Here is a 13,257-nt window from a genome sequence, read left to right as displayed (position 1 = left end):
TATGTCTCTTAAACAGTTATTTAAATGAAACCAGCTGAGAAGTTTAGAGGTGAAATGTCTCTTTGGTGGAACTGCTAACTACTCATAGACATCTGAAACATGATAAATGGCCTCAACCAGGCACTGCTTTATTGTAAGAGGTCACAAATCAAATAGGCTCAGTAACCACAGGTTTAATCTTTAACAGTGTGTTGAAGATTAAACATATTTAATTTATAAGCTTATCTTATATAAAGTCACCAGTAACTATAGCTGTCAAAATAAATATAGTGCAGTAAAAAGTACAATATTTCCCTCTGAGATGTTGTGGGAATAGAAGTATAAATCCCTCCCTCTAATCTATCCCTCGTGGGATAGAAGTACAAAGCAGCACAACACGGAAATACTCAAGTAGTACCTCAATATTGTAGTACAGTGCTTGAGTACAATTTCCCCCTGGGGATCAATTAAGTATTTCTGATTCTGATTCTGAGTAAATGTACTTAGTTACTTTCCACCACTGAGTATGACATCTTCACAAACTATGGTTTTAAAATCAGTATAGAATCTAATCTGACGCAGTGTAAAAAAAACCAATTTGCCTATAACATTAAACAGTCATAGAAATACATTAATATCATTATGTAATATTGTACAGGGGTTTGTATTAAATGTATCACTACAAATTATCATAGTTAATTTCAGAAATATTACTACAAAGTTCTTGTAAAGTATGGTCTGTATGGGTGGGGGTGGGTCTCCAGGTGAGTTTTGGTGAGATGGTCTGAGTCAAACTACTTCATCACATTTCTTAGGCAAATATTGTACTTTTTACTAAACCTTGGCTGCTGCTACCATTGCTATTATTTGTATTACATTTAAATATCATTATTCGTATGTTAATAGCATTATTATTGTTCCAACAGTTGACGAGTGAAAGCAATAATATTTCCTTGTTTCTTTTTCTCTGTGATGCAGTTACATTACTTTCAAAGAGGAACTAACTCTTGCGGTATGTTGATGGGATACTGTACACACACGCACACACACACACACACGCACACACACACACACACGTTATATAAGCTTCATGTCTGGTGCTCTTTATCTCAGTTGGACTCTGTCACTCCGGTGTATCTCAGCATGGAGGGGACCTACGTCAGGCATGTGGAGCTGTTGGGCTTCGAGAAACGTCTCTACCCGAGTCAGCACTATGTAAGGCTCAAAACATTTTCTCTACAAACAGAAATTCTGCTAAAGAAGCTTCAAATCAAGAATCTAGTCTTTGAAAATAATAGATGTTGTTGTGTTTAAGTGTAATGTAATGTGTTGTTGTACTGTCTGTATGTGCAGGTGTACATGCTGATGGTGAAGTGGAGCGACCTCTCTGAGAAGCTGATCTACAGGACGTATCCTGAGATCCACACCTTCCACGTGAGTTCCTCAGCGCTACAAAATAAAAGCTCTGCTGATGGTGGAAATAAATGAAGTAAAACCAAAACAAAATGCAGTTCTTGAATCTGTGCTCATCTTTCTCTCAATCTTTTATATTTTGGCGACAGAAATCGCTGAAGGAGATGTTTCCCATCGAGTCTGGTCAGATAGAAAAGAGGGACAGAATCATCCCTTCATTGCCAGGTAAAAAAAAACCCCCAAAACAAATTCACTATATTTAAGCTGTTTGTATATAAAAGAGTACAGATTATGTTTCATTCTGTCGCCACTAGTTACTAGTTGTCCTGCCATCCGGGCTGTTCAACTCTCGTTTCTGCATTTTGGTTTTGTAGGAAGTCACTCTGCTTTGTTAGTTAGTTCATTTGTTTTGACAAGCTGCAGAGTGGATAGATCAAACTGGATATATTACACCATGACTAGTATAGATAAAAGATAATAATGAAGTAGATGAGGCATTTTAATGATGAAGGAAAAATTGACCAACCTCCTCTCCGGTTAAAAAACCCCACTGCCTGCTGTAATGTTCTTTCAGGAAGCATCTGCGGATGTTAAACACATGTGGGTAAATCTACTTCTCGTTTTTATATCAGTTAAGCAAACTGCAACAAGGCTGCTATCACAATGTTAAAATGTACTATTTGATCCCTGGGGGGAAATTATACAGGAGGGGTGCTCCCATTCAAGAGTCGAAAGTAGCATGAATTTAGAAATGAGAGTATGTACAAAAATAAGATATAAAAAATTAAGAATATACACATTTACAATATTTAAGTGAAAAATAAAAGTGAAAAATATATACAATAACAATGTCTATATATATATATATATATATATATATATATATATATATATATGTATTGCACTGACTAATGAGGTGGTATATGAAGCAGGTCCAGATTTCCAGTCTGTTTCTTCTGAGTGTCTGACACTCAGAGGGAGGAGTGGAACAGTCTGATGGCCACAGGCAGGAATGATTTCCTGTGTTGCTCAGTTGTGCATTTGGGAGGAATGAGTCTCCCACTGAAGCTGCTCTTGTGTCCGACCAGTACGTCATGGAGAGGATGTGAAGCATTGTCCAAGATGCCCCGCAGCTTAGACAGCATCCTCCTCTCTGACACCACCGTCAGAGAGTCCAGCTCCGCCCCCACAATGTCACTGGCCTTGCGGATCAGTTTGTTGAGTCTGTTGGAGTCCGCCACCCTCAGCCTGCTGCCCCAGCATGCAACAGCATAGAGGATAGCACTGGCCACCACAGACTCATAGAACATCCTCAGCATAGTCCGGCAGATGTTGAAGGACCTCAGCCGCCTCAGAAGATAGAGACGGCTCTGGCCCTTCTTGTAGAGGGCATTAGTGTTCTTTACCCAGTCCAGTTTATTGTCTATGTGAACTTCCAGGTACTTGTAATCCTCTTCAATGTCCACACTGACCCCCTGGATGGAAACAGGGGTCCTCGGCACCTTGGTCCTCCTCAGATCAACAGTCAGCTCCTTTGTCTTTGTCACATTGAGCTGTAGATGGTTCTGCTCGCACCATGTGACAAAGTTGTCCACAGCAGCCCTGTACTCCTCTTCATCACCCTTACTGATACATCCAAGTATTGCTGAGTCGTCAGAAAACTTCTGAAGACCTACCGACAACTTTATTGCTAACTAACTAATTCTAACTTAGTTTAATCTGTGCACAAACTGAAATGTGAAAAAGGCAGATGGTGGCTTTAGGGGAGAGTTGCATGCTTGAACTATTTCTTGACCAACAAACGATGGCTGCAGTGGCTGTGGCCTACAGTGAGGTTGCCAGGTTTGGTTTGATACCATCACGTCCGAACAAAGACTAAAACCTGTGCTCACTTCACCAGATCATTTTCTGTTCCTGTTCAGACGTTCAGGGATAGTTTTCATGAAAACAGAACTCAACACATTCCCCTTGAGAAACCTTAATTACAAAACAGTTGTTGCAAAGTAGAGAAAGAGAAGCAAAGACAAAACCTCAACCCTGATGCAACAGCAGCCTACCTACACAGGTCTGGAAATTTCCACCTCTTGAAAGTCACAATCGCAAGAGGAACTCTTGCAAGCTGGAAAAGAGGTTTTAAAAAGCCAGAAATCTTAAAGGACAGGGCAGAGTAACCACTGAGCCCTTAGTTTTAATAAACAATAAATTGGTATTTGTGTGCGATTAAACTAATAAAATGCAAAACAAAGCTTACAAATTAATGGCTGCATGTAATTATGTACTAGACACTAGACATCTTCTGACCATAACTTCCGCACAGTTCACCAAACTGTTTTTGAAAATATTTAACTATTGTAATATTGTCTTGTCATCCTACGTTAATTTATTTATAAGACCTTCATTGATATTCCCCCAGGTCTTCGAAGGACTTTCAGTTACATTACTGTTGTACATCTTAATATCAATACACAATCAAATACAGAGGTCCTGCTATCCCGAACAAGTTGTAATCAAATATAAAGTAATATACATCGTTATATGTCTTCAAAACTCACCTTGCAGAGGCGAAGAAAAAAGATATTTGCTAACTGTCCATGGATCGCTTGGATTTTATTTCATTTAATTTTAACCGTGGACTGACATGTGGATGTACTTCAGGTCTTGGCTGTTAAACTCATTGATGTGTTATCTCTGAGATGCCTTAAATGTATTTAAGAGGATAACAAACTTTTTGATTATGTGATGTGATGATGTGGTTGTGCTTGTGTCCTCAGCGCCGCGGTGGCTGGACAGCCAGAAGTCGACAGAAACCAGGCAGAGCACCTTAGCGGAGTACTGTCACTCTCTCATCAACCTGCCGCCTCACATCTCCCGCTGCAAACACCTCACCAGCTTGTTCAAGGTCCGACCCGAGGACGAAAACCCACCTGCCCCAAACACGTCAGTATATCACACACACTTCTGCCTCCTTTATAGCTGATGTATTAGATAGTAGAGCATAATAATGGCAGATCAGTAAATTGATGATAATTTCCTCTTCAGACTGAAAAGAAACGAGACGTTTGTGGTGTCCAGGGAGTTGGCCAGAGGCAACGCATCCGGTAAGAATCATTTCAAAACGCTTTAACAAATTCACTACATGCTTAAAATTACAGCCTTGATTGTTAACAACATTTTGAAAATGGCAAAATGTGTTTCTAATAACTTAATACTGAAAGGAATCATGGCTGGATGGCTTCTAACGGTCTTTTCTTTGCATGGTTTTTTATTTGTTTGCTGGATTATTCTGATATACTGGTTTATGTATAAATGTACTTAATATGTTGTATTTCTCCGGCAAGTTAATAACTTCAGTTGTAACTTACAGGGCTTGACTTTAACTGCAGCTATGAGTTTTGGAAACTGCTACTGGACTCATTTTGAAATTGCAAATCAGTTTCCTGTTAATGTTGCAGGTGTTTCCTGAAATTAAATTGTGTTTTACCCCTCAGAGATTTCTGGCCCCATCATACTGGACACCTACAGAGTGATCGCAGACTTCACCAAGACGTCCAAACATGAGATCAATCTACACACCGGAGACCTGGTGGAAATTGTGGAGAAAAATCAGAACGGTGAGTTAAAACCCTTAAAGTCATCAGCTCAAACCACACCCACATAGTCCTGATGGACCAGACTAGTTGAGTTTTTGACTGTTTAACTCATAATAGATACGTTTTTGTACCTGGACTTTAACTTGGAGTGATGCATATTTAATCATATTTAATGTTATAGAAAAATACTTGATTTGATTTTTAGGTTTTCAGGGGCTTTAAGCAAATCCTGAGTTTTGAGCTTAGTAGGTAGAGTAGGCTGTCCAGTAGTCGGTGGTTCGACAAGTGTCCATGAGCAAAACACTGAACCCTAATTTCCTCCAGATTGTTAGACCAACCTTGTATGGTAGCTCGCTGCCATTGTTGTGTGTGCACTTCAGATCAATGTGCCATGTAAATGCAGTCAATCCATTTTAATCTATGTATTCTTTGTCGCTGTCACTACGTAGCGTCTGATTTAAGATGGTCACCTTAACATGAAAAAACATATCTGGAAGAATAAATACAATACTCCTTCATCTTTGATAACTGAGACCAGGTTTTTAGCTGCTGTGGTCCTACTGTTGTGTTCAGGTTGGTGGTTCTGCCAGTGTGAGTCCAAACGGGGCTGGATTCCATCGTCCTACTTGGAGCCTCTGGACGGACCGGAGGAGTCCGAGGAGGCTGAACCAAACTACGAAGGCAAGATGTTTTCTTAATGAAACATTTCAGTCACATTTTCACTTTCCCCTTGTGTGTTTTTTAAACAGTGTTGTGTGTCCCTGCAGGAGAGCTGCACATCACTATCAAAGCCTACAAGGCGGAGCAGGAGGACGAGATCTCTCTGGAGCTCGGTGAAACCATCGAGGTCATTCACAAGCTGCTGGACGGCTGGTGGGTCATCAGGTATGATCCACACACACACATTAAAGCGGCCGACATTTTTATAATAACAAAAATCAAATGACAGTGTGTAACATGTGAAAGGGGTTGCTCGTAAACCTACAGAGAATTAGCACCCAAATCTGCAGCTCCTGTCGGCTTTACAGGGCTTTATAGCGAAGTTCAGCTCATTGTTTATGTGTCCGGCTGCAACTTTACTGTTTTGGTTCACTCTCACCCTCTCATACCATCGTTTCCAGTGGTAGCAGGCAGCTGTTTTCAGAGAAAGAGCTGCAAAAAGCCACTGTACATGACCTGCTCAGCGGCAAACATTTTTGGATATTTATATTTATTTATCGCTGTATTTATTGATGAATATTTGTCAAGATATTTCACTCTGAGCCTCTCACAGCCTTACACTGCCATCTGTACAGCCACGTATATTCCCATTTTAACATCTTCTAAAACTTAGCATACAGTTATTAGTTAATTTGGATACTGTTTTTTGTTATAAATTAAATTAAATCCATTTTTTTTAACAGGAAAGGAGATGAGACCGGTTATTTCCCCTCCATGTTCCTGCATAAGGCCGACAAGAAAGAAAGATATGAAGCAGAGAGGCTGAAGCTGCAGGGAAAGAAACCACCACCCCGCAGGTTTGTCAGAGTTTACACAGGATGACTGTAAATAGAAGTCATTCAAACCTTACAGCTTATATATGTGTATATATATATATATATATATATATATAAGAAATCTTAAAAATCATTGAAAAGTATCACCTGCAATTTGTAAAAAGCTCCTGCCCATTTCAGGAATTAGATTAGTACTAATCTAATCTAGTAAAGAGATCTTAAATATGAACAGTTAAACTGTTAAAATTGTCCAATGTAATGACTTGATATGGATGATACCCACAGATGTGCAGGTTTCCACGTAGTTCCTCTGTGGCCACTTGGGTGTATTTAGTCACTTGAGACAAAAAAGGAAGTGGGTTGTTTTAAACTTTCTCACTCTGTTGCACCACAGTTTGTCATTTTATTCCTCTTTGCTGCTGACTGTCATGAATTCACCTGTTTCTGCGACTAAACTAACATTAATCTTTGAAAATTGATTAGATATGTTTCCATAAAAACATTAAAAACCTACGTTATTGTATATTGAAACGGTGTCTTTATTAGGAAACAGAGCCCTAAAAGGTTTTTGACGGATAATTTGAGGCATAAACGCTCCACAAACATGTTTTTTGCGTTCTTAGTGCTTCACTACTAAGTTTCTTTTAGATTTTAGATTCATTTATTAATGTATTCATTACAAATTCCACAAGCTTACTGACTTAGGCAAGTTGCTGTACACTGTAGATCTTGCAGGGATGAATAAAGTTGTATTGATTTGAATTGAATTGAATGATGAACATTCTAACATCATGTAAACGTGTACAGTTAGCATTTATCATGTTGTCATGTTGCTTAATTAGCATGCACTATTAAGAATCGTGCAATGTGAGTTCAGCTGTACACAAGTTCAAGATCAAAGTTTATTTGTCATTTCAACTATTCTTCATCTCACTGTTAATATTTTGAAACTCAAAAGCTGGAGGATGTTCTAGGATTTGGGAGATTGTAAAAATATGTGAGATCAACACCCACCACGTCTACTTACCAGTACAATTCTGGGTGTCCTTCTCCGGTCTCAGGTCCTCCATCCGAAACGCCAAGAGCATCCACAAGAAGGGTCGTCAGCAGCTCAGCCAGGACTCCTACCGCAGGAACAGCCGCCGATACCTCCAGCAGAAGGGCAGCCGCCTCGCCGAACCAAACAAGTACTCCGACGCTGCAAAGTCACCACTGAGGGAGAGGAAGAACCAGGGTAATGAAAACATGTTCATACTTACATGTTTCAGCAGCTCAGGGCAGGTTGTCACGTCTGCGGCAAGAAAGTAGAAAACAAATACAACAATCCATCCATTAACCCACTCCCATCACACATACGAACTAATAATTATGTTATTTGTAACCAACAGAAAACATTCCCGAGCAGTCTAGCTCCAGTTCAGAGAGCGAGCTGAAGAAGGAGGCGCCGGTCATCCCTCCCCGGCCCAGTCCGGAGCTCATCCTGGAGCGCTGCAGCGACAACACCCGCAAGAAAGTCAGCATCCACAAATCACGCTCCAGCTCCTCCAGCTAGCATGGGGATTCATCGTATGTCGTAAAAGTTGCAATGAAATAGCTTTTGGGAGCTTTTTTTCTTCCTTAATTTGTTGCAACAGTTCAAATACAAGTGTAAACCAATGGGAGATCAGTTAGATGGAGAAAGGCAGGCGGCCATTAGAGTAAATGTTATGGAATTTAGAAAGTACTGGGAAAATAAATTTGTCATATTTTATTTATATATTTTTTAAATTGACATTATAATTATATTAATTGACATTGCCAAAAAGGTCAAAACTATTTTTTCATTTAGTTGTGACTTTAAAGAACAAGTCTATATTGTCTTTATTATAGTGTCTGTCTGGAGCTCTCAGCTCCAAACTCATTGGTTCCTACTTAAAAAAAACACCTCACAAATATATAGTTTATAATAAAAAGCACATACACATTTTTTGTACAGATTAAACAAACAAGATATAACGTGTTAGTGTGAGAGTGACATCAATCTTCTCGAGAAAGCTGAGAGAAAGCGAATAAGTCCTGGTTCTCAAAACACATCTCCAGACGACATTCAATCATCAAGTCTTTATCTCAAAATGTTACGAACAAACACCTAAATATGAGCACCATTTGTAATGTCGAGATTTCAAGTTAACTGGCCTAAAATATGTTTAGCCATCACAGCGGCTCTGGGCTTCTGCACACAGCTAACATCACGACAGTGTAACAAAATTGGCAATACTTGCTTAGATTTTACTCTCCGGCAATCCAGTGGGACTTTGGTTTGCTTAGTTTTGCTTTGGTTTGATGTGTTCAGCTCTACCTCGCTGTTAGCTTCACATTCGCACCGCAAGAAAAAGAAGCTACGAAAAAGAAGCTACGAAAAAGCTACAATTCCTAGTAAAAGATGAATTTATTTGTTTGCTGTAAAAAAAATAATTATATGTCCGTTTGTGACTTTTGTGTGGAAGCGTTCTATTTCAAAGCATGCGATCTGTAAAGCTTTGTTTTTATTTATTGGCTCAATATATGTGTACAATAATAAAACAAAACGTGAAGCTTCATGATTGTTTAAAATGTTAAGGTATCAGCAGTGCCTCCCCCACGCAAGACACAAACGCTCACTTTGGGTTTCTGTTAAAGATCTTTGCTTATAAAACATTTATTGGAACTTTTAAATATGGCAATGGCAAATATGGCAAACTACCCCTTCTGAAATTAATCGATGCTAAATAATCTTCCATTTATATTCTTCTGACTTTCCTGTATCAGGCTGCTCAGACCACAGCGTTTCATAATCTGAGTTCTGTAAAAGCAGATGGATGAAGGTTTCCAGGATTTGTGGGACAAACAGGACAGAAGTAGGTTATAGAGAATGTAGGTCTGTCTTTAAAAAGCCTCAATGTCAACACTCTGCAGCACATTTAAAAATGAGGCTGAGGATGTCGAGGACAAAATGTTGATTTGAACATCAGAGGTTCCACTTCTCACTCTGTTTGGCTGACACCTACCTTTTTAACTTCTCACTGACCTAATTTAAACAGACCTTTGTATTCTATATTAATCCCGTCTTCATCCAATATTCCCTGCAACGATTTCATTATGTCATGATGTAGATTAGATTAGATAAGTGTAATAATCCCCAGAGCAGAAACTAGGTTGGCAGCCTATGCAGAGTAAGCAATTTACTCTAAATGTACAAATACAGAAATATAAAGGTAGATATAAACTCTGTGCCAATGAATTCTTCCTAAAGAAAGGAAAAGATTTGACCCCGACGTGATTTGAACACGCAACCTTCTGATCTGGAGTCAGACGCGCTACCGTTGCGCCACGAGGTCTACTGTGAGAAAGGTTTGTCCAAGACTAATAAACATGGACTCTATGTGGGCAAATCAACACGACAGCTTCCTCGCAAACTAAATCTAAGCTAATGTTAGCGAGGTTCAGCTAGGTTAGCCAGCTAATATGAACAAATAGAATATGTTAAGGGAAGACAGTCATTTGTAACGTGTTGCAAGTAACTGCATTACTAACATTTGCTAGTTAGCTAACTAACTTCAGGACAAGATAACGGAGTTTACCGACGAGGTAAGATCTTCTGTGTTAATAGTTGACATAAATAGATCAAGTCTATAATCAAACCACTCGATCATTACACCACATGCAGAAAACAATGAATTAATTCAGTCATGATTTCAAACGAAGTAACCTTCCCTGGTGGTCTAGTGGTTAGGATTCGGCGCTCTCACCGCCGCGGCCCGGGTTCGATTCCCGGTCAGGGAACTCAACTTTTTACTCTTGTATATCATATACATTTATTTATGAATACGTCATGCATACATACAACAAATGAGAAATAATAGAATTTATATATAAATCTATATAAATAAATGCTATTTAAATACATAAATAAAATGAATATATATAAATTATTTCTACATATCTATATGTAGTAATATTTAATACAATAATATTTACATATTTCTATATTTCTACATGAATCTGTCTGTATGATATGTATTGGTTCTGTATTTGTTTATTAGCCTGCTTTCAGTTTCACACACACTTCAAAAATCTCTCTCTGCCTATTAAAATGTTGTAATTTTCTACAGTAAAACAGTTTTTCAGTGGTGGAAAATAACTAAATGCATTTACTCAAGCAAAGAGTTAATATCCACAGCTATTTGCACAATGCACAGTGCAATGCAAAGTACTAAGCTTTTGAATTTGCATCATCATTACTCAAATATCAACAATATCGATACTGTAATCAGTATGATGACAGTTGTGGTTATAGCGATGCTGCAATTCAAGAATCAATCTTTAACTCAGGACAGAGGACATATGTAGAGTAGAGATGCCCTCTGGTCTGTCTCTGTTTCTGCTGTGTACCTTCATCTACCCTCCTTCTCTGCAGAGAGATTGCGTGTCTTGGCTGCTGCAGAGAGATCCGTCAAGGTGCACATATTTAAGGAGAGAACCGGACGTCAGGTGATCATCCCTCCCTTTCAAAATAACATAGAAAAAGTAATATGTCACTTCTGAAAGCAAACAATTGTATGTGGAAGGTCCCTACAGGACAATAACAAAGTTAGTAAAACAAGTAAAAAAGCAGTGATTGACTGTATTATATATGAAGTAAAATTACAGCTACTGAAATGTAATAACAAAGCAGATACTTTCATTAGTAACTAAAACTACAGTGGTGCATTGTTAGACTCTGTGTACTCCTATAATTGAGTGTAAATCTTCGAAATGTCAAGTTAGTAAAAGAAAAAAGCAAAACAGAAAATGATTGTATGACTTCTTCAACGATGAAAACACAGTTAGGCTGAAGGGGAAATGGAAGTCCTTATGAAACATCATCACATTATATTTAGCCTGTTAGGAAAACCCCTACTAAATTATACACAAGTCGAGCTACATCATTATTTCCCTGAAAGGCGCTCATGATCCTGAGATAGCCCAAATAATCTAAATTCAATATTTTTCACGTCTTGTTTTATGTAAATAGTGCGTTATGGCATTTTAATGAAGTCACATTAGAATTAAGAGGCTTCCCAGAAGATAAAAGAGCTAAAATTACAAATAAGAAAGAAAGGAGTGCACAGATTGACTAAATCAACATTGTATTATTTGTACAACCGTTACTATTTCATTCCACTTCATAAGAAGAAACACAGTGAACCACTACAAACCATCAACCAATCGCGGCTCTTATTTTGAAAGCCTTGACACAAACGCTTTTTCTTCTTATCGCTGACTTGACACTCGGTGCTGCAGCCCGTTGTGTGTGTATGAGTGTGTGTGTGTGAGTGTGTGCGGTCACAGGGAAGAAGAGGACTCGCCGCCCCGGTTCGTACCTCTCCCAATGCCACCGGACACCGACAGAGGCCTCGGACGGGACAGACAGACAGCGGGACCGCGTCGCACGGGACTATCCGGGAACATGGCGGCGGGAACAACAACCTGCTCGGTACCGTAGCGACGATAAATCAAAGGAACGACGCGTATGGCGGGCGGGCAACGGAGGAGCATCACTAAACACAGGTCAACGAATATCAGCGTAACACCTTAGATAAACTAAAGCTAGATGGATTAGCTACAGATAGATGAACAAATAAATCTATCTGTCGATCTGTGTCGATCTATCGATCTATATGTTCCTATCATGTTCTTGTAATGATCCTGTGGTGACTTGCGTGGTCTCTGATGATGGCCTGCCTATAAAATATATCTTATAGTATCTTATTTGTCATCTATTTACTCATTAACTACTTTCATTAACTATCATTTAGTAATTATTATATGTACTGTATATACTGTGATACACAATTCTATATTACGGTATTAAAAAAATATAATATATATATATATATTTACTCTAAATAGTTGGTCCCATCCTCCCTTTCTCCCTTTCTTTCATCGTCACTTGTTTCCTCCACTTCCTCTCTCCAGGACAGTCCCACAAGAGGACATATAGAAATAACAAACAAACAAATAAAAGCACAATGAGACAATTGGAAGGCGTCCAAAGTGCTGATAGTATCTCTGCCAGGATACAGCACAGGATGCAGTAAAAGGTTCATGTAATAAAAGTGCTGAGCTGTGCTGTTGTAGCAGATGTGGATCAGCAATATTAACTCAGCTACACTGTGAATCATGAGGCAGCTCATGGTGGATTATAGTTAAGAGCGCCTACTGCACATGGGATAAATGAAAACTTGTTGCAAATTTTCAGACACCTGCATATCCGAGGATGTCAGATGCCTTCAGATTTGCGATGATGGTATGCGGACGATACAATTATCACGTCTACGGCAAAAGAAATAGATGATATGTTTGATTTCTGGAAGTTGAAGGTCAATAGTGAAACCAGTGTCACTGTTATGGGTAAAGGTTAGAAAAGCTGATATAAAAGTTTGTAAGTATTAAACAATATTTAGAGATTGTCCATGGCCTAAAATGTCTGTATGTCGTAATGAATTATAATGGATCATTTAAGATCATTTGCCTTTGAGTAGCTGCATAAACAGGCCTCAGAAAACAGAGGCAGGTTCATTGCCAAGTAGGTTTTCACATATGAGGAATTTGACTTAGTGTTGTGGTGCACAACAGTAAAAAAAGGAAAAAGAGCACATCTTCATATTTGCGAAGCTGGAACCATGAAATGTTCAAAATAAAAAATCTAAATAGTTCATTTTCATTCATTTTCTGTCAATCGACTAATTGTTTCAGCTGTACTTGTATATACTTTTGGG

At 38.8% G+C, this 13,257-nt stretch overlaps 1 protein-coding gene and 2 non-coding genes across 3 annotated transcripts; 2 read left to right on the top strand and 1 right to left on the bottom strand.

Annotated features, from left to right (window-relative positions):
- The first annotated feature begins 1,103 nt into the window (after nucleotides 1-1,103).
- Nucleotides 1,104-9,055, top strand: ncf1 (neutrophil cytosolic factor 1). The gene is made up of 11 exons (XM_070917111.1): nucleotides 1,104-1,194; nucleotides 1,333-1,413; nucleotides 1,542-1,617; nucleotides 4,164-4,329; nucleotides 4,432-4,490; nucleotides 4,881-5,003; nucleotides 5,556-5,663; nucleotides 5,750-5,867; nucleotides 6,386-6,499; nucleotides 7,540-7,712; nucleotides 7,867-9,055. The coding sequence occupies exons 1-11, from the start codon at nucleotides 1,123-1,125 to the stop codon at nucleotides 8,028-8,030; spliced, it is 1,254 nt and encodes a 417-aa protein (XP_070773212.1). The 5' UTR covers nucleotides 1,104-1,122; the 3' UTR covers nucleotides 8,031-9,055.
- Nucleotides 9,056-9,762: 707 nt separating this feature from the next.
- trnaw-cca (transfer RNA tryptophan (anticodon CCA)) lies at nucleotides 9,763-9,834 on the bottom strand. The gene has a single exon. It is a non-coding gene; the product is annotated as a tRNA-Trp (tRNA).
- Nucleotides 9,835-10,207: 373 nt separating this feature from the next.
- Nucleotides 10,208-10,279, top strand: trnae-cuc (transfer RNA glutamic acid (anticodon CUC)). Its single transcript has one exon. It is a non-coding gene; the product is annotated as a tRNA-Glu (tRNA).
- The last annotated feature ends 2,978 nt before the right edge of the window (nucleotides 10,280-13,257 follow it).

This window comes from Enoplosus armatus, chromosome 13, assembly GCF_043641665.1.
Source record: "Enoplosus armatus isolate fEnoArm2 chromosome 13, fEnoArm2.hap1, whole genome shotgun sequence".
NCBI lineage: Eukaryota > Metazoa > Chordata > Actinopteri > Centrarchiformes > Enoplosidae > Enoplosus > Enoplosus armatus.
The sequence above is the reverse complement of the archived record's forward strand: the minus strand, read 5'-3'. Positions and strand labels throughout refer to the sequence as shown.